At 55.0% G+C, this 20,555-nt stretch overlaps 1 protein-coding gene across 2 annotated transcripts; it reads right to left on the reverse strand.

The window, feature by feature from the left end:
• Window positions 1-715: 715 nt before the first annotated feature.
• GDPD2 (glycerophosphodiester phosphodiesterase domain containing 2) lies at window positions 716-20,091 on the reverse strand. Of its 2 annotated transcripts, none has more exons than XM_084813539.1 (16): window positions 18,844-19,340; window positions 16,228-16,354; window positions 14,141-14,244; window positions 13,961-14,054; window positions 12,918-12,977; window positions 11,811-11,909; window positions 10,592-10,685; window positions 9,989-10,134; window positions 8,494-8,576; window positions 8,188-8,338; window positions 6,527-6,742; window positions 4,715-4,866; window positions 3,824-3,971; window positions 3,426-3,508; window positions 2,422-2,450; window positions 716-1,658 (listed from the first exon to the last, which is right to left on the reverse strand). In XM_084813539.1, the coding sequence occupies exons 2-16, from the start codon at window positions 16,327-16,329 to the stop codon at window positions 1,606-1,608; spliced, it is 1,614 nt and encodes a 537-aa protein (XP_084669665.1). In that variant the 5' UTR covers window positions 16,330-16,354; window positions 18,844-19,340; the 3' UTR covers window positions 716-1,605. The 2 variants fall into 2 exon arrangements, with proteins under 2 accessions (XP_084669665.1, XP_084669667.1); XM_084813541.1 differs by lacking the exon at window positions 18,844-19,340 and adding an exon at window positions 20,001-20,091 and having other exon boundaries at window positions 1,187-1,658.
• Window positions 20,092-20,555: the final 464 nt, after the last annotated feature.

Below are 20,555 nucleotides of genomic sequence, written 5' to 3' on the forward strand. Positions count from 1 at the left end.
AGGCATTTACAGAGTTAATTCGGGAGATCCTGCATTCCAAGGGAGGGAGCTGGGAGCCTCTTGGCCTAACATGGAAGGGGCGGGGTGGGGTGGGGCAGCCAGTCAAGGCCACGATGAAAATGGGAGACTGTCTCAAGCTCTCTCATTGCTTAGTTTAGAGTACTGGGTGAAAGTCAGAACCTCAAAATCAAAAACGGATCCTCTTGATTTCATATGTTTGCAGGGGATACCCCCCAAACCACCATCCAATCATGGACCACCTCTGCCTTTACAGATTGAACCAGATCTGGCAACAATCCCCCCCAAATGGATCTGAGGCACAGATCCTCATGGCTTTTACCTAGGATCCACCTGAAACCATGGTGAAATCATAGATTATATGCATGCCCATGAACCAAGCCATAAAAATCACATACCCCTCACTTCACCATGCTATCATGGCACAAAACATGGGTCCAAGGCAGGATCCTAATGGACCCTCTGTATTTCTACTGGGGATCCCTCCAAAACCGCAGTTATATCACAGATCACTTCTGCCTCCATGGACTGAAGCTTAAAAATCACATCTGGTGTTTTTTGGCACTGGCATGGCACAAAAACATGGATCCGAGGCATGGATCCTCATGGATACTATGGATTTGTATAGTGGATATCACAAAAATTACCATCAAATCACAAATCCTATCTGTGGCCAAGGACTGTACCCCAAAAAACACGTATCTAGTGATTTACTGAGGCACGGATCTTCATGATTCTTACAGGGAACCGCCCCACGCAACCATAGTCATATTACAGATCACATCTGCCACCATGGACTGAGCCTTACAAATCAAGGATCTGGTGCTTTCTGGCACTGCAACGGTGCAAAAACATAGATTCAAGACACAGATGCTCCCAGCTCAGTGTTCCTGGCGCCCTCCAGTTATATTCCCATTATCCCCAGCCAGCTTGCCTATGTTGTCTGGGGATGGGAGTTGTAGTCCCACACCTTTGGAAGGTACTAGGTTGGGTGAGTTAATGGAGCATTATGTGTGAACCCCACCGGTTGCCTAGAGTGACTGCTGTTTTTGAGGAGCAAAACCCAGAGGTCGCCAGTTAGGGGGCAGACATAAAGCTGTGAAGAGAAAGTATGTGCTCTCCCTTCAATTTGCCCGCCTTGGAAGAAGAATGGCAGCCTGCATCAGCTCCAGCTTTCCCAGTCCATGTAGTCTGCTTTATTGACAAGAGCTTCAGAGACATTTAAAAGATGCTGGTCAGTTCCCACACCGAGGAGATGTTGACTTTCATGAAGCAGGCTCTAGGTCTCTGCCCCAGCAGGTACAGCGCTCTTGCAGGAACGCCAGGATCTGGGCCATGCCAAGGGAGGCGCTGGGCGAAACACCCACACGTTGAAATGCAGGAGTCCAGCCTGTCCTGCCCAACGGCCACATGAACGCTCCTCCTCTTGGATCTGCAGAATGCAGGTCGTTCAAACAGGTCCTGGCAGCAGCTGGCAAACACCATCCTGCAGCCATTCCCAGAAAAGGCATTTTGACAGAAGAGTGGTCCCCCTTCCCAAGCCAGCAACAGGAAGGGTAGGGCCCATGCTCCCTTTGTGCTCCCACATCACTCAGACAGCAGGACGTGGATCTTGGTCAGCAGCACGTCGGAGTCGGAACCTGGAAGCACAAGGAGATGGGTGTCCCCGGCTGGAGCCGACTAGCGTTCAGCCTGCCGGCCAGCCTAAAAAACAGACTCCATCTGCAAAGAGTAGGGAGCTAAGCATGCAGCTGCATTTAGCACGGCAACATGGTGTCTGTACACCTAGACTGAAAAGACTAGAGCCGGAGTGGCAGCCTGTAGCTCTCTGCCTACTTTCAACCACCCTCTGCTCTGGCCAGGGAGGAAGAGTGGGTAGCAGGAAGGGAGAAAATGGCTGGCCCTGCCCACGACTGGCATCTGGCTGCCAGCAGATAAAAGGTTCCCCACCCGTTCCGTAGAGGATGTGGGTTGGGTTTAAAAGGGGTGTGCAGTGGTTGCAGGAAGGCCTGGGATGAGTGGGAACATCTCTCCTACAGGATAGAGTAGCTTTCCCTTCCTTGCGTCCTCCAGAGACATTGGGCTACAACTCCCATCATCCACAGCCAGCACAGCCAATGCCCATGCTGGGAGTTGCAAGCCAACCCATCTTGGACTTGGGAAAGGCTATAGGCTGCAAAACAGCAGGAGCAAGGCTGCACCTGTCCGCCCGCTGCCGGTGGCGGGGCGGAAGAGGGTGCTGGGTAGCGTTCCTCCCCATTATTCATGCAAAGTTAATTCGCTGCCTCTCCAGCTTTGCAAGTGCCCAAAGTGAGGTTGGGTTGGGGGTTTTGGTTTGTTTGTATACTACAGCACATAAAATGCAGAAGAATTACCAAGTTGTTCCGAAGGCCCAACTCTTACCTGCTGGCTCTTTTCTCCGAGACCATCTTCTACAAGGGGAAGGGGGGAAAGTTAGCTCACAGGCAGGTGCACCTTACTACCCCCTGCTTCACTACCCCTGATCTTGGCATCTTGACCCTGGGATGTGAAGCTGCCCAGAGAGCAGGCAGGGAGGGATGCTGAAGCTTGTGGCACAGTGGGAGGTAGGGCCACCTTCCAGCAACCTGGCACCCTCCAGATGCTTTGGGCTACAACTCCCATAATCCCCAGCCAGCATGGCCACAAGCACGATGACTACAGTGGCTGGGGACAATGGGAATTGTAGTCCAAGACATCTGAAGGGTGCCAGGATATTGCACCACACACTAGTTTACTACAGAAAGAGAATTCTTTCATCAGCAACTTCTTCCCCATAATGCAAGTCTTTAAAGAAAAAAAGACAACAACCACCCCGTAAAGCTCGGGAAGCCGAATAATGCTTGGAGGTCAACACAGTCACACAGAATTGAGGCCAATTTCAGAGCAAGGCACTGGGTATGTAGAAAGAAGTATCACGGACACTCCAGCAGGACAGGCTCAGCAGTGAGGACAGCACTGCAAGGCATCCACATTGGGGGGGGGGTGTCTTTCCTGCCATAGATATTGATGGGTGAGCAGCACCCTGCATGGGAGAGGGGGCACCGTTTCATTGGCATACTTCAGGTGGGTCCCAGGTCCACCCTACCTGCTGAGAGGAAGGGATACTCCTGGATCCCTTTCCTGGAGAGGATACCATGCCCCCCGCTCTTCTGCACCTCATTTCCCACACACCCCTCACATACAGGAGCATAAGGAATTATGGTGGAGACTGCGGACAGCTTTCTTCAGCATCCTCAGTTGCATCGGTTAGGTAATGGCCTCTTGGGAGACAGACCCTGCCCCCTCCCCCCCTACGCTGGGAAGACAGGGACTAGGCAGAGATCAACAGCCAGAGGACACCCAGCTATGCAGAAGGGAGCCTCAAATCCTGCTCACGCTGTACTCACTTCAGCAGCAGGAAGGCCCAGGCAATCAGCAGGAAGGAGACGCAGTCTGTCACGATCCAGATCATTCGGTAGGTGGCACGAGGCTGGGGGGAGGGGGCACACGTGGCATAGATGTCAGTAGGGGCCTCGGGATGGGAGAAGTGGTCGGCTGGCAGCGGCCTGATACTGAGTCAGAGCCTGGGTCCATCTAGCTTAGTGTTGTCAACACTGACTGGCAGCAGCAGCTCTCTGGGGTTTCAGGCAGGACTTTTTCCTGCCCTACCTGGAGATCCTGCCAGGGACTGAACCTGGGACCTTCTGCGTGCAAAGCGGGGGCTCTGCCCCTGAGCCGTAGCCCCTCACCCACATTGAGAGCAGGCCACAGGAGGCAGAGGAATGCCCCCCCCACGCTGCCTTACCAGAAGCCAGAGGGGGCGCTCCATCCCCTGCAGCACTTGACAGTTGTTGGTGGTGACAGAACTGGCTCCTGCACACCACAGGATGGAGAAGAGCCACGGGGCATTCACCACATACAGGTTGACGGAGATGTTGTCCTGGCGGTATTCCCTAGGGAAGAAAGGAAGATACACAAAGCGAGCGGTCAGTGCTGACACAGAACTGCAGGTGGCTGCATGGGCATTTTCCCTGGAGGAGATCCCCCAAAGACCTGGTTTGCACAATCAAAACAGCCCACAGTGGCTTATTTAAGTCACGGTGGGCTGTGGCATGTGCCGGGCAGGTCTTGAATATCCAAGCAGCTTGTTGTGCTGTCTGAACCCGGGGACTGTGGGTTATGTGAGGGCTGTTTAACACTCACATAACCCATGATCCCTGGGTTTGGATGGCCTGACAAGCCATGGCCAGCCTTGAATATTCAAAATGGCCACCTGCACACACTGCAATCGTGCATGTCTGATCATGCGAACTGGCCCAGCACCTAAGATGCCTGGTGCTAAGGAGAAGACCAGCTGCCAGAGGCAAAGGGGGCACTGGGTCCCGGAGCATCTGCCCTGCAAAGCTGCTGCCACACTTCAGAACCATGTCGGTTGTGCAGCATCTGGAGATTGATTTATCCTTTACTCAACAACAAAATGCAACAACGTCCACAGATTCTGTGGCCTACAGAATTTATCTGATAATGTCCATAAATTCGCTTAATTATGGTGCATCGCACACGCACATGAACTACTACCTCAAGGAGCTTGGCGTTTCACCCTGCTGGGGTAGCCAATTCTTTGCTTGGATGGGGATGACCACTCATGCAGTGGGAAACACATCGACTTGTCCCGCTCCCCACCCCCAGTTCTAACCGGATTTCTGTGCTGCTCAGGTTTTGGTAAGGCAGGTTGACATGCAAAAGCTCTTCTGTCTCATTGCTCAGCCTCTTCCGGCCATAGATCTGCCGGAATCCAGGCACCTGCTTCTTCACCTGTTCTCGAAACTCATCTGGCAGCCATAGGATCTGGGGCAAGGGGGAGAGAAACGGTGTGAAGCAAGGCCCTCACTCTCCCATCCGCAACCTGCCCCCAGCTCAGTTTTCAAACACAGCCTTCCCCAACTGGTGCCCTCCAGATGGGTTGGGCTACAACTCCCAGCATGCCCCAGACAGCATGGCCTTTATCAGATGCTGGGGACAGAACAAGCTGCGAGACCTGTGTCTGTGCCCTGCTTGTTAGCTTCTGCTGATCACTGCTGGACGCAAGAGTTGTGGACTTTTGACTGACTCTTAGGCTCACTCTCCCCTAGTCCATACAATTCTGCTTGGTAGGCTGCCACTGTTCCCATTGACTGGGTTCACACAACACGCAAACCCACACTCAGTGGTTAAGCATAGGTTGTTATTGAACTGTGGGTTATCATGTTGTCTGAACACAGCGCGTTTTCCACAGCGTGGCTTGTTAACCATGCAGTGTGGCTTGTTAACTACCCTGAACAACCCAACAACAAACCATGGGTTCTCAAGGTGGCTAGTTCGGGAAAAATAAGCCACACTGCATGGTTAACAAGCCACCCTGGTTGCATTCAGACAACATGATAACCCATGGTTCAACAACAACCCACAGTGTAACAACAACCCACACTCAACCACTGGGTGTGGGTTAGCATGTTATGCGAACCCAGTCAATGGGAACAGTGGCAGCCTACCATGCAGAATTGTTGCAAGGGCCAACAAATATCCATGATTACAAAACTCAGGGGGAAATGTCTGTCTCCAGCCACATGATCCTACCCATCTGCTCCGTTTGTCTGGGGAGGCCTGCTGTGTATCTCACTGCCATCAGAAATGTGGCTGGTGAACATGCAAGGGACGGCTTCTTCGCTGTAGCAGTCAAACTGCAGAACTCCCCCTTCCGGAAGATCCGGTCGGCTCCCTCCTTGACAGCTTTTCATGATCACCTAAACACCATCTTGCTCCAGCAATCCTATAGTTTCACTGGTTCCTAAACTTGAATTTCCGGGCTGTTTTGGCAGGGGCAGGGAGGTTAATTGAACCTCCTTTTTAAAAGTGCGTTGGTGTTAGCTGCCTGCAGTATCCTGGTGGCAGGATGGAAGGAAGGATACACATACTGTAACTAACACACAGTGAAGACCATAAAGCACTTAGCAAACCAGACCAAACCAAACAACAACCAAGTAATATTGTTAACTACCCTGCATAAAACATGCATAAAATGTCTATATTACTTGACATCTTGCAGATGCCTCCAGCAATAGGCTGGCTCAGTTAGGGCGCAACCCTATGCATGTTTAGACAGAAAAAAGTCCTACAACTTCCAGCATGGCTGGCTGGGGAACACTGGGAGTTGTTGGACTTCTTTCTGTCTAAACATGCATAGGATTGCGCCCTTAAGCGCCCTCTCCCTGCATCTGCCTTGTATAGCTTAAGGTGGAGTGGGGGACACTTGACCCAAGCTAAATTTTCCAAGACAAACATACCTGCTCCCCTTCCTGGACTGCTTCCTTCCTCCCCAGGGTACTGGCTTACAAGCCCAGCGTGTCCCATGCAGCCTTCCCTGCCGTGCTGGCTAGGAATGATGGAAGCTGGAGCCCAACACCTCTGGGGAGCAGCGGGTGGGGGAAGGCTACCTCCTGCCCGTGGAGGAGGAGAGGGGGTGACTCACCAGCTCTGGGGCAATCCCCGACTGGAGGATGGCCTCCACAGTAGCGTTGACGAGGTGCTGGTACTGGGGGTCCTCCTTGGGCCGCAGGTCGAACATGACCGAGACGTTGAGCCTCATGGCCTCGCCCAGCAGCTGCTTCAGAGACAGGATCCGCTGGGCCCGTGCCAGGGCCTGCTCGTCACTCGACAGGCTCCGTGCAGTGGGGAACGGGCGCTTCTGGTGGGGTGGAGGGGCCAATGAGAGCACGTCAGCGGGGGCCACTGCTGCCCGACTCTCCAGCCCAGCCTTGCTGGAGAGGCCCTCAGCCCCATCGCTTTTGCTGCCCCTGGCAAATTTGCTTTCCCACTTCCCAGCCTGTCTTTTGCTTTGCTTTGCGTGTACGTGCGTGTGTGTTAGGCCTCCTTCTTAAGGGGCTTCCCAACTGGAACCCACTTTCTCTTGCTCCCTATAAGGGAGTGGAGTCAAGGAACAGTTTTAATAATAAGAATAAGAATATCATCATCTTAGGTTGCCTTTCTCTTAAAAAAGACCCAAGGCAACTTACAAGAAAAGTATTAAAACATACAAAATATAAAATAGCTAAAAACAATGTCCACTAAAAATAGCAAAATATAATAATAAATATAATAAAACAACTAAAGCATTGGTACAGACCATAATGAAAACAACCAATGCAGAAAAAGCCCATCCTATGCCTTCAAATGCCTGGGAACAGAGGACGGGCATAAAAAAGATGACAATATTGGTGCCAGGCAGGCATCACTGGGGGGAATCAGGGCTGGGCAGGACACATTTCCAGTGTTTGGCCCTCGTTGTCACTTGTATGGACCAAGAGAACTGGGGCTGCAATGGGGAAAAAGGAAGGGCACAGTCTCCCCCGGCCCGCATGCCTCAGACCATGTGGTCTCAGGGTTCTGATCATGGTGGTGGTTAACAATAACAATATTATAAAAGATTTTTATACTTCTGGTCACACAATTAAAACCATCTCAATAAACAGCAGAAACAGAACAATGAGCACAGCAAAGCAAACAGTATTTATATATCTCTATCTAGACCCTCTGAGAAAAGGAATTCAGTTGCCTCCCAAAAGGAGAGGATGTTGAATGAGACTCTTTTGGGAGAGAATTCCAGAGGGTCGGGGCTGCCACAGAGAAGACCCTGGTCTTTGTGGAGGCTAACCTTGCTCCAGTGTAAGATGGAATCTGGACCACTTCAGAAGACCTTAAATACCAGGGGGCAGGGGACATCTTGTTGTGTCTGGCCCAAAGGCGTTTTCCAGTTAGGATACAGGCATGAAATTCTGCCACCGCAGTCAGTCAGCAGCACAGCCTGTTGGCCACAGACTCAAGAGGAGGGCTGGGATTATCTGAACAAGGAGTACAGCCATTCTGCTCTCATTGGATTCATGGGTTCTCCTCCTGTTCAGGCTCTGAGTAGTCTCCTTTTATTATTAGCCAATAGAGAATTTTCTCATCCGTTCTCCAAAGCGGGGCCTTTCCAATGGTCCCCCATAGATCGATACACACAATCTAAAGAAATGTGCTCCCTGCAGGGAGCGCACTCTGAGCAACCAGACGACTCATGCACGCGAGCCAAGCCGCACACTCAGTCCAGCCGAACCTGCCTGGGGTTAGGCCTGCACCAGCACCAGGTCTCACCTGCAGGAACCAGCTGCCAGCGTCCAGCTGCTGCAGCTGCGTCCAGTTGAACGAGGTGGCATTGGAGTGGGCCCAAGTGGGGAAGACCTCGTGTACATTTGTAGTCCGGGTGAGCTTCTCATCATGCATGATGAAAGGGACCCCGTCGGCACTGGGAGCGAGAAAGAGGAAAAGAGCTTGTCAGGACTGTGGATTCATTCTTCCCGCCAGAGGGGTGGTGGTGAAAAATTCTGAAAGATGCCTCACAAGGCCAGGAAATCTCCTCCTCTGTTGACAGACGGCTCCTCTGTCTGTTCTGCTCCTTACCTCACCAGGACGTCTGTCTCCAAGACACTCACACCACAGTTGACTGCCTTCTGGAAGGACATCAGCGTGTTCTCAGGTGCAAGCTGGAGGGAGATCGAGAGTGACAGGAGCATGTGAAGGGCTCAGGTAGTGCTGGACGGCCTTTTTTTTGGTTTCCTGCCCACCAATCCTTGTAGTTTCTAGGCTGTGTTCTGCAGAACTTCCCAACTCACCAGCGGGATTCAACAGCTATCTACAGCAGGGATGAGGAACCTCATCCGGCCCACAGAGCCTCGGGCTCTCTCTGCAGACTCCTCCCACTCCTCTCCCAAGCCCTTCCCTCTGGCCTTGGGGCTACTGGGGTCTTGGGAGCAAGCAGAGAGGAATCCCCTTGTTATCTCTGATTGGTGATAATGAGATCCCGTTGCGTGCCACCCCCACTTCCAATGAGAGGGCGAGCGCTGCAAAGAGGAATCCCCTTGTTATCTCTGATTCCAGAGATAACAAGGGGATCCCCCTGCAGGACCAGCACACCAAGGGCTGTGCCCTCAACAGGAGCTCCTACAAACCCCAGCTAAGTCCCTTCCCTTCATGCGCTGCCCCAAACAGCATGATTCTACCAGGTGGCCTAACCCAGCTTTGTTAAAGGGCGCTCAGGGGGAAAGGCTGGTCTGGAGCTGGGGGAGCATGTAGCATGCCAAGGCTAAGCCAAAGTGTCTGTGCCAAGAGCAGGCAGCCAAAGTCCCAGGGAGGCTTGGAGGAGCTGGCAAGGGAAACTCCAGCCTGCTGCTCTGAGAGTGTCCTGTCTAGATGGAAGTAAGGGCGATGGAGGCAGCGGAGCCTCACCGTGGGCTCCCAGGCAAGGCAGAGGTTGTTTCCTGCTCCCCAGATTCTTATTTATGCACACCTCTCTGCCCCCAAATACACAATAGGATGCTCCCCAGATCATGCACCCCCTAGAGAGGGAGGCTGTTCCCTTCGAGATGCCCCAGCAGTCTCCAGCCCAGTGCTCCATTTCCATATGAGGTGCTTTTCGCACATCATGCCCACAGGAAAAGCCAGGAGGAAGGCGCTGGGAATTCCCCGCCCTAAAATAAGCCACGGGCCACTGTGAACCATCATCCGGCCACCTGGAATCCTGCCCCTACAAGATGCCCTAGTGCTACGTTGGGTGCCTTCCAGGGACTCCACTGCCTGCCACGGAATTCACAGGAGGCCGCCCTCCACCCTAGCAGAAGCTGCTGCGGTGACAAAAAAAGCAACCATTTTCCTCACAAACAATTTGCAGTGGCACATTCGGGGGTGGCAGGATCGGAGTGCATGTGTGGGCACAAAAACAGCCAGGGTGGGCAGGGTGGGCTCTGTGTTGCACAGGGGGTGGGTGGCTGGGAGCATACTGCACAAGCAGGTCCCATCCAGACCCCTTCTCCATCAGCCTCTTTTGGCTCCTCTGGCCCCAGCTGCCCATGTCATCCGTTCTCCTGCAACAGAGGCCCAAAGAGGGCTGCCTACTCACCATGGGAGCTCCACGATGCCCAAACAGGGCTGGCTTGGGGGGCAGCTGGCTGTGCTCCAAAAGGCAGGGGGAGTCGATGCCCAGTGGGGCCAAGTACAAAGCAAATACTGCGCCCAGATACAGGAGCAGAAGCAGGATCCGGAGGGCTGTGGAGACGGAAAATACCGTGAGTTGTACGTGGCAGGTGCTCTGCCCACACTTTCCAAAGGGACGATGGGTCATGAGCGCCTTGCTTTGCAAAGACCTCTACAGCAAGATGGAAGCCATGCCGCACACCTGCAGAGCCCCCCCCCCCCGCCCCATCTCTCGGATCATTTCAGCTCCCTCCCTCCAGTGAGGAATAACTTCTTCACAGTGGAATTAAACAATGTGCTGGCGCCACCTGCCGCCCACTAAAGGAATGGCCACACAACACACTTCGGTGCGCTATGCTGCAGGTTGGTGACATCCAGCAGCCTTTGAAGGATCCCACAGGGATCTTTTTACAGCCCACCAAGATGTACGAGGGCCTGCTGAAGGGGCCTCCACAGTGCTGAGAGGAAACAAGAAGAGCCAAAGTAACATCCTTGTAGCCAGAGCTCAAAGCCCCCAACCAAAGAGTACCTGAGCGGGATGTCCGGTAAAAGCAGTCGGCTACTGGCCAGGCAAGCAGTGTCATGCCCACCACGGCTCCGATGTGCAGGAAGGGGCCTGTGGCCTAGCAGGGCAGAAACAAAGTCAGCCGTCAGTTTGGACTTTCCAGGCTGCAGAGTGGCACAAGGAGCAGGGCACAATGCAGGGCCCAATGCCAGGGAACAGACCAGGGCTGGGGGCCTCTTCCAGCCTGAGGGCCGAATCCCATTTCAGAGAAGCTCTCAGGGGCCACGTTCCAGCGCGGGCGGGTCCAAAGGGGGAGGGACCACAGTACAAACGATTTCAGCATGTTCTAGCTTCAAGCTGTTCCTGCCAGTAACTAAGTCTTAGGAGAGGCAGTTCAACCTTTTAGGATGGGGGGAAAACGGGGCCGGAGTCCAGGGTAGGCATGGTTGGGCACCTGCCGAGGGCCCACACCCCAGCAAGGGCCCACTGACAAGAGCCCCCCGGACTTGCTCCTCCTCCTCTTCACCATCGCGACCTGCTTGTTCACCGGCCTCCTGCTCTGGTGGCGAGGAGAGCAGCAGATGCCACGGACGGCCTCCTTGCTTGCTGGTTCTCTGTCTGTCAAGTGAGCCAAGAGGGGAAAGTGGAGGAGAGGCAAGAGCGGCTGCTGCTGATGGTGGTGGGAAGGTGGACTCCCTGAGGGAGGGGGCCTTGCCTGAGGGCCCTCAAGAATCAGGAGCCAGCCCTGCCTGGAGTGGGCTGACACTTCAGCACAGGCTCCCAAGCAAAGCTCTTTCCCGGATCCCCTTCCAGGAGGTGGGGCAGACGGAAGCAAGGCCCCCAAGTTCCCCTCATGAAGGAAAGGCCATGATAATGCTTACTGAGGGGATCGTGTGTGGTTTGCAAGCACATCTGGCCGCGACATCACACACGTGCAGGATGTGTACTCCAATCAGCGCCGGTCCCCATCAGCCATGGGGGCCAACCTACCATCTGCCCTTCTGCCTCTGTGAGAAACTGCCACGTGAAAGCGCCTACGGATCACTCCACATTGCAGCTGCTATCACAAGTGAAGCTGTGTGCTGCAGCTCAGCAGGCACAAAACAGGCCCAGCATTCAGCGGCCTGAGCTCCCTTTATGCCACAACATCATTGTGCAATCCAGTTTAAAGCAGCGCCCATGTGGCAGCAGCTGTGGTGCGGCCCTCGTTCTCCATGGACGCACGCCGGGTGTGGACCCTTACCTGCAGGGAGATGCGGGTGCTTTCCCACTGCTCTGCCCACTGGATTTCCAGCCCCACAAAGGCCGCTGCCACTACAAGTGCCGTCAGGATCAGGAGGCCCTGGAAGAAACCGGAAGTGTGACACCAAGCGCCTAAGAAGGACAGTTGTGTTCATGCTGCCCTAAGAGCGTCCTTTTGATAAGGAGGCTCTGTGCGTAGATTGTCAAGACCTCTCAGCGAGGAGTGTACCACTTCCATATTCTGTAAAGAGCCTGGCCTACTGTTGTTGCAGGATTGCTCTCTGACGACTGTGAGCGAGACTGTCACTAGCGGACTGCCTTAAAGCACAGCCTGAACACAGTCCGGGGCTTGACCACAAAGAGTTAACATTCTTTAAACGGTCCAGGATTGCCAGAGGACGTATCAGTATGGGAAGGAATTGTCCGAAGACGGTATCCCGATACAGAGATTGCCAAGTGTTTGTAATGGGGAAGTCATCAGTTTGGAGAAGGTGGCACACCCTGACATGCCCCTGCACAGGGGAGACAGCAGGGGTGTGAGTGTGTGCGCATGCGTGTAGGAAGAGAAGCAGTTTTGAAAAGGGACAGAGATACAGAGGCAGAGAGAGCAAGAGAGACAGTGAGCGAGGTGAGAGCTTGAGACTGAAAGCATCCTTGGGAAAGCATCCTTCTCTCCCTGGACAATCTCATGAGGGCTGGCAGATTTGCTGCCTGGTAGGGGTGTATATCCTGCTTGCCTCCACATGTTCTACTTGTATATTTGTAAATAAACCAAAGATTACAACACCCCATAAGTCTCCACCAATCTCTCCACCAAAGTTCTGTTACTGTTTTTCTTTATATAGCATCAGCACACGTGGCACTTCGAAGAGTACAAGAAGACAGGTCCCTGCCCCAAAGAGCTTACAATCTAAATCTGAAACAGAGGAAGGGGAGGGAAGAGGAGGCAGGGGACAAATGGGGAAGCAGTAAGCAGTTGTTTAACATACATGGGCTTATGAACATTGCTCAGGAGGACGGACACCTGTGGGTAGGACTGTGCTTTCTGCAAAGGAAATCTGTAAGAACTGCAGGGGGCGAGTTGGGAGCATGGGCAGGGCGGGGTTACCTTGTGCAGCCAATGAAGCTTCAGGGGCTGGTGGCAGAGCTGTAGGCAGAGAGCCAGAACCTGGAAAGAAAATGGGGGAAAGGTTAGAACCAAAGAACCCACTTTTGCATAGCTTCTGAGACAAGGACCATAGGAGAAAGAGGACTCTCTTATGAGGAGATGGTCGTGCTGACTTCAGTTTAAAAAAAAGAGCGGGGGTCAAAACCCTTGCATTGAGGCAACCCAGAAAAGCTGAGCACTAAGGTGTGTATTATGAACACTGGCATGTATTTTCTCATTTGCATAATTAATTCTCTGGCTACCAGTCACGTGGCAGGTTATGCCAGGCCAGAAGGTCAGCCGCGAATGCCTGGCAACCTTACTCAGCCCCCGTTTCTAGCTTCCAAAATGCTCACTAATATGGTTTCAGAACTAATCTTGCAGCCTTAAGGAGGAGGCTAGTTTTTTTAAAAGAAGTAAAAAAGAGAGCGTAAACTGGCATTCTCATGATGTAGCTTCGCTGAAGGAACTCTGTGAGCTGCAGTTTTTGTGAAGTGGTTGAGGCTGCTGTGTTGGAAAGTGCTACCCCCTTCAATGAACAACAGTTCCAGGTTTCCTGGGCAGTGCAGCAGCATTTGAATCGCTTTAAATCTATGGTGGAAGGTGTCACGCAACCTTTCCACATCATCAAGTAGCAGACAGGGCAGAACATTCCTAGCAGATGGAAGAACATGCTCTCAAAGGCCAAATGGACTAAGGAGAGCCCTGCTGGATCAGACCAAAGGCCCATCTAGTCCAGCATTCTGTTGCCAGAGTGGCCCACCAAAAGTCCAAATTGGAAGCCCACAAGTAGGACCTGGGTGCAATAGCACCCTCCTGCTTGTGTTTCCCAGGAACTGGTATACAGAGGTATACTGCCTCTGAGGCGAGAGATAACCTATAGCCATTATGGCCAGAAGCCGTATTCTCCCAGATTCTTGACTCCCCACTCATCCCAAAACTGGACCAGGAAACTCTGAAGGGGAGGCAAACCCTGGGAAGAGAGGCAAGGGGACAGACCATACCAGGAGCATAGAGGAGTAGGACACCAGAGTCGCCGTTCCAGACAGCATCACCAGCGACCAGTCAAACCACCACTCGGTCTTGCGGAAAATGAATCTATCGGGCAAAAAGAGGAATTGGGAGGCTAAGGGTTAGCGGAGAGTCTCGGGTGGGAAGGGGGGCAAGCTGTGCCTTCTACTCACTCATTGAGGTTGTGGAAATCATTGAGGGTGATGAGGGCAAGGTAGATCCAGGCCAGGGTGAAAAGGCACACGCCAAAGAGGAAGAACAGCCAGGCGCAGTCGCACTGCGAAGCGAAGGAATGGGTGAGAAAACAACACATCAGCCAGCACGCCCAAAGCCCACAGTGGGTGGCTCTTGACCCTTGGGTGACGCGCCTGCTGGCCTGGAAGCCCTGCTCCAATTCCAGCTGGGCGAAGCTGGCTGTGGGCACTCAGTGGAGGACACGCACTCTGCACGTGCTTCAAGGACTCTTAGGTGAGACCAGCTGGGTGCGTGTCTGTGACAGGGCCTGTGGCAGGTGGCACTGAGACTGGAATTCCCTCCCCTTGGAGATCTGCCAGCTCCTTCTCGTCTAATATTTAGAATCTTGCTGAAAACTGCTTTATCCCAGCAAGCTTTTATTTTGGTTTGGGAGGTGGAGTTTTTTTTTACCATTTACTTTTTTTACCGTTTGTTAGATTTAGTTTTTATCTGTGTTCTTTTAAACTGTTTTATGATTGACTGGAATTTAGGTTTTAATCATGTAGGCCATTCTGTGTGTCCACGGACAGAAAACTGGGCTAAAAATACCAAATCAAATCAAAATCTTGCATGCTCTAAGGCTGAACTGTAGCACTGAGAGCAGATTGAAGGCTAAACACTGCCTCAAATTAAGCCCCATCCATGACCCTGAGTGCTGCTTATGCTGAAGAAAGAGAACAGTTCTTAAGAAAAAAGAGGGCGCTGAAAGTGGTTTAAGAGAGGCTTCACTTCTCATGGTGTACACACACACACACACACACACATGGAGAGGGAGAGAGAGAGAAACTCAAACACACTTCATTTGTTATTCTGTCACCTCTGGTCAAACAATAAGTTTTGCACGATTTTTAAGCAATACAAAACCCCTGCAAAACCAGGGATATACATGGGAGGAGCATCTATAGCTAGCTATATAGCATGAGCTGAGATTCCTCTTTCAAATGGTCTTCAACCCTCTACCTCCACTCTTTCCTACACTGCAGGAGCAACAGGGGACAAAGACAACATGCCACTGTTTTCGCTTCTGCTCAGCCCACTTCTCGTTCCCCTCACAAGAGCCTCCTCTTTCTTTTGCTGATCATGTCACCCAATACACAGGGAGGTGGAGTTGCAGCTGGGGTGTGGAAATCACCCAGGGCGAACCCCACCTCTGCCACAGACTCAGCATCTGCCCTTGGCAAGCCACTTTCTCTCAGCTTCAGTTCACTGCCCATGCAACTGGGACAAGGGTGCCCCCGTGTCTGGCCGCATTTCCCCCACTGCACTGAGAAACCAGTTTGGCCTTCATTCCCATGCCGTGATAACCAAGCACTGGGGATTCCCAGCAAGTCTGGGCAGGCTGGCAACCAAACCTTCCCCAGCAGGGTCAGACAAACCACCCAGTTCTAGCACCGCATCCCCTGGTATTCTTGAGAGCAGAACATTGAGTTGATCTTCAGGCCTGGGATGAACCCTCAGGAATAGGCCATGGGGGCTGGTGGCTCCGGTGGCTCTCCACAGTGTGAAGGTCCTTTAGAGTTCTGACTGGGTCTGATTGAAACTTGGAGCAGATCCCCCGCCCCACTGACACCAGAGCCGCCAGCCTCCAAGGCATAACTTCCACCAGCTAGGTTCACATGACACGACAAGCCACGGTCAGGGGCTGATTCTTCAGGATGGCACCCGTGGGTGCTGTGGCTCCTTGTGGCTTAAAGAAGCTATGATGAGCTGCGGTGTGTTGTGCAATGAGCCCCAGTGAGTTGGAGGATGCTGCCATCCCAGAGGAGGCTTGGGGAGCCAGGCCAAACTACGCCCAAGGAAGGGGAACAGAAAATGGGCCCAGGGCACTCCAGGCAAGAAAAGGCGCCCATGCCTGGATGCCCGGGTGGCATGCGTCTCCTCCAGGGCCTGGATCACCAAGGCGGCCCCAAGCAAGGTTCTCCGCCTGCATCGTGTCCCAAGAGAGCCACAACTGCCCCTGCCTGTTCTCTGGGATGAGGGGGGATTTCCCAGAGTGCCCCCTCCCACGGCTCCCCAGCCCACACACCTTGCTGGTTGCCAGGCCCTTCTTGCTGCGATGCCAGTGGCAGCTGTAGAGGCACAGGAGGCAGGTGGCACACAGGCTGCAGCAGCCCCTATTCTTCGCCATGGTGTGTCGAGGGGGGCACCGGGCTCTGCAGGGAGGAAGCACACAGAGCCCGTCAGCATGGCAGACGGAGTGGAGTTTCCGGGCTGGGGGTGGGGCAGTGTAGGAATAGGCGTGGGGAAGGCAGAGATGGGATAGGGAGGGAAGGAAGGAAGGAAGGAAGGAAAGAAAGAAAGAAGCCACACAGGTTTGAGTGGACCTCCAGTCCTCTCCCCCCCGCCCCATCAACAGGAACAGATGCCATCTGCAAAGTTGCAGCGGGGAGAGTACAACGAGATTCCAAGCTCCCCACTATCAGCAACCTGCACAAATTTGTGGGTGGTTTCGCAGAAGAGGCTAATCCAGTTCAGGCATCAGGCCAATGGAAGCCCGTGCAGTGGGAGTTCAACCGGCCCGGTGAGCAACACCCTGGCCACCCCACCCACCCCGAACATGCAAGTTTGAGCAAGCCCACGATGCAAGGAGCCCGGTTAGTATGGCGCTTAACCCTACATCTCCTCCAGAGAAGGTAGAAGAGAAAAAGAAAGAAGGAGACAGGCAGCACACAAGCCCAGCCAAACTGGAGGATGCAGGGAAACCAACATACCCAACTGCTCCTTCCCCTGCCACAGATTTTCTGGTGGTTTGCTTGGAAATCATACTTTGGTGACAAGAACGTGCTTCCTGCGTAACTTAACCTCTTTTGCACATGTTGCTCATGCATTGGAGAAAGACTTGTCCTGCTTTCCTGGTTCCCACGCCGCTGCCCCCCCCCCCCGCAAACACAGGAGTGTGGCCTGCGCCGTGCAAGCTGTATGGGAAGGATGGTGCAGTTGGGGGGTGGAGGGGTAGGTCTCTTCACAGACTGCAGAAGCAGCACTTGGAGGCTAAAACGAAACTGGGAGTGCACTTCCAGCACCAACCTCAGTCAAATTACAAGCCAGATTCCTGCACATTCAAGCTGCATGAAAAGTCAGCCATACAAACAGTGCAAGGAAGGCACATATAGATTTGCTTCTTCACCTGTTAGCCCCTGCCTCCATTTCCCTCTCCTTTCTGTTCTCTCCCTTGTTGTTTTTCTAGACTGTAAGCCCTCTGGGGCAGAAACCTGGCTTCTCATTCTTTGGAAAGCACCAGGTACACAGATGGCATCACCATCAAAAATAACAGGCCCTTTTAAGCCTACAAGCAGAGAGCTTCTTTCATGCAGGATATGTTCTCTTACACAGAGATAATACGAACATTCATAGGAAAATGACACACCCGCCATCTGGCATGGCAAACTCAGATGTGTTTGCCACAATTACTCATACTGGGGAGCAACCCCCCCCCACGTGCTAAGAAACTGTGGTGAAAGAAAGAAGTCACATGATCTTCACACATGATGGCACAGAGATGTGCAGAGAGTGCGCTGTCATGTATGAAGCAATTGTGAGAGGCACAGACACTCCAACCCTGCAGGGGCCTCTCAGACCTGGGCAAGGTGTTGCTATGGATACCAGAAGGGCTTCAGGCCTTGGTGCACAAGGGCAGGGAGAGGGAACAGGGCAAGTGGCCATGCGGCTCAAAACGGTCCCAGTCTTCCCACACAGCAATAGTGTCACAATGCCAGCAAGGGTAGGTGGGTAGGGACTAGGTGGCACTGGCCAAGGGAGGCAAAAGGAGTTTTGGGGGGGGGGATGCCCCTGCATGTCTTGCAGAAATTTGGTTGGCATGGGGCCAGTTCATCCGCAGCAAGCAAAGCCATTGTGAAATTTCGAGAGGGAGGGGCGTGCGCGTGGGCACAAAAAAAAATATCAAACTCCTTTTTCTTCCAAAGAAGATGGTCAGCTCTGTTGGATTTTTGGTTGTACAAAATATTTTAAATGGGAAACATTCCAAGATTAGAGGGAAGGAGAAAGCCAGGATGTAAAAGAGACCCCTTACGCCGCCTTCTTCCTCTCTTCTCTGGCTTAACACGCATTCCCCATGTAGTGCAACAGCTATTCACAAAACACCGGCACAAGGCATCGATTTCGCAAGGAACCCCCCAACCATTTCTATGTGTGTGTGTGTGTGGGGGGGAGAAAACGGGTTTTCTTTTAAGGGAAAATGGGAGGGGCCAGTCCTCAACTGCATTTCAGAAGCTACCCTCTGCCCCTCCCCTGCGCCATCTGAACCAAAAACATGAAGTGCCTTCAACAGAGAGAGATTTTTGGCAGAAGGCTGTTTTTCCGAGAACTCAGAAGACAACCCCCTAGGAGCGCCTTGTTCAGTTAACACACACGCTACCGCCATCCCAACTGGGATGGGGTTGGACTCGATGGTCTCACAGGACCCTTCCAACCCTACTATTCTATGACTCTACGAGCCCTGCCGAAGCAGCCTGACTCTTCGCTTAGTTCCAGCGTGCTTCACAGATGAGCTGGGAACGGGGGCGGCGGGAGGAGGGCCCCCTCCCCTTCTGTCTGCAGAGCCCCAGGCAAAGGGCCTCCTTCGCTCCCAAGTCAGCCCGCTGACTGCTCCGCGGTCTCCTGGCGCGCGCCCCAGCTCACTCACCTTGACCAAGGCCCCAGTCCTCTTGGAGGCCTGGCAGAGAGGGGGCTGGTCGGGCAGGCGGGCGCCCCTTCTCGGGCCCTCCAAGGCAGCGCTTGGCCGCCTCCGCCTCTCTTCTCCCCAGCTGAACTCCTGCCGCCGCCGCCGCGCTCGCGGGCTCCGCGGACGCGCCCCTCTCACCTGCACACTTCCTGGCCAGCGCGCGCGCGCGCCCCCTCGGGGCGGGGCGGGGCGGGGCAGGGCAGGGCCGGGCCGGGCCGGCCGGGCGGGCCCAGGTGCGCTCGGGCGAGGCAGGAGCGAGCGCTGCCGGGGCGGCGAAGGCCCCGGGCTTCGGGGCGTCTCGCTGCCGGCGCGGGCCAGGGGCATGCGCTCGGGCCGCTCGGCGGGGCGGCTCACGGGAGCTGGCGGGCAGCCCGCGCGCCCGGCCGAGGGGGCGGAGGGCGCGGGGCTCCCCGCCGGGCCCGGGGCCTCTGCGCGGCCACTTGGGCCGCGAGTCCCGCGCAGGCCCAGAACAAGGACGGGAGGCGGTCCGAGGCGCCGGGGCAGACGCCCAGCAAGTTCCGAAGCGCGACGGGAACTTGGGAAGCTCGTTCTGCAGCGGGAGGCAGCCTGGCCCTGCGCCGGGACCGCGCCGCTCTCGCCCTGCGGCCGTCCGGCGCGCGACTGGCCGCGCATAAGACAGACGAGATGCGGCGGGGGGGCCTCCGTCCGTGGGGCGGCAGCGGCCCCCTCCCCGGGCGGCGCGAGAGGGAGAAAGGCGCCCCTCCCGCCGCCGGCGGGCGCACCCGTCTCCCGCGCAGCCTGTGCTCAGGGGCTTTGAAGGGCCGTCGCGCATAATGATCAGCGCCCCCAGGAGACGGCTCCCTCGCCGGGGCACTGGCGCGCCAGCCTCTGTTCTCCTGGCAGCGCGGCTGGAATTCGGCGGGTCTTGCCGTGCCGCTCCACGCCGATGCGGGGCGGGCAGCTCAGTGGCAGAGCCCGCTTTGCATGCGGAGGGCCCCAGGTTCGATCCCCGGCGTCTCCAGGGAATGTTAGGGGAGGATCCGGCCTGAAACCCGCGGAGCTGCTGCCGCCAGTCAGCGTTGGCAATACCGCGGTGGATGGGCCCAGGGGCTGCCCCAGTGAAAGGCCGCTGCCGAGGTTCCCCTGCAGCCTCGCACCTGTCGGGCGCAGAGGCGGCAGCCGAGGCAAATCTCAAACAGCGCCGCTCGGCTCAGCCTCCGTCCGCGCGAGTCAGGCGCGCCACCGCCTGCTTGCGCTCGCGTGCAGGACGCTGCCTTAGGCGGAGCCAGGCCGGTGGTCCGTCTCGCCTGGCGTTGCCTGTCCGGACGGTTCCCCGAGGTCTCAGGCGAGGCTCCGGTGCTGACGCCCGGCCTGGGGCCCTCGGGCACCACCTCCAGCCGCCTGCTCCGTCAGTGAGCCTGCCCTGCCGCCGCCACTGTCCCCGGGGAGCTGCTCCGCTCCGCCGCCACTTCCTTGCTTGACAGGCAGGGAGCCAGGGGGCTGCGGCGCCTCCCGCCCCCCGTCGCGCCACCACTGCTGTCCGGGGCAGAGCGAGAGGCAGGCGAAGAAGCAGGGGGCCGTGGGGAAGAGGGGGAGCGAGTCCAGGGGGCGCTTGGTGCTGGGCCCCAGCTGGGATGTGGGCCCTTGGCAGCTGCCCAGCCAGGCCCGCTCGTGATGCTGGCCCTGCAACAGTCTTCCCCAGAATGGAAATC

This window comes from Heloderma suspectum, chromosome 9, assembly GCF_057233095.1.
Source record: "Heloderma suspectum isolate Gila_16-S chromosome 9, 16-S_ref, whole genome shotgun sequence".
Lineage (NCBI taxonomy): Eukaryota > Metazoa > Chordata > Lepidosauria > Squamata > Helodermatidae > Heloderma > Heloderma suspectum.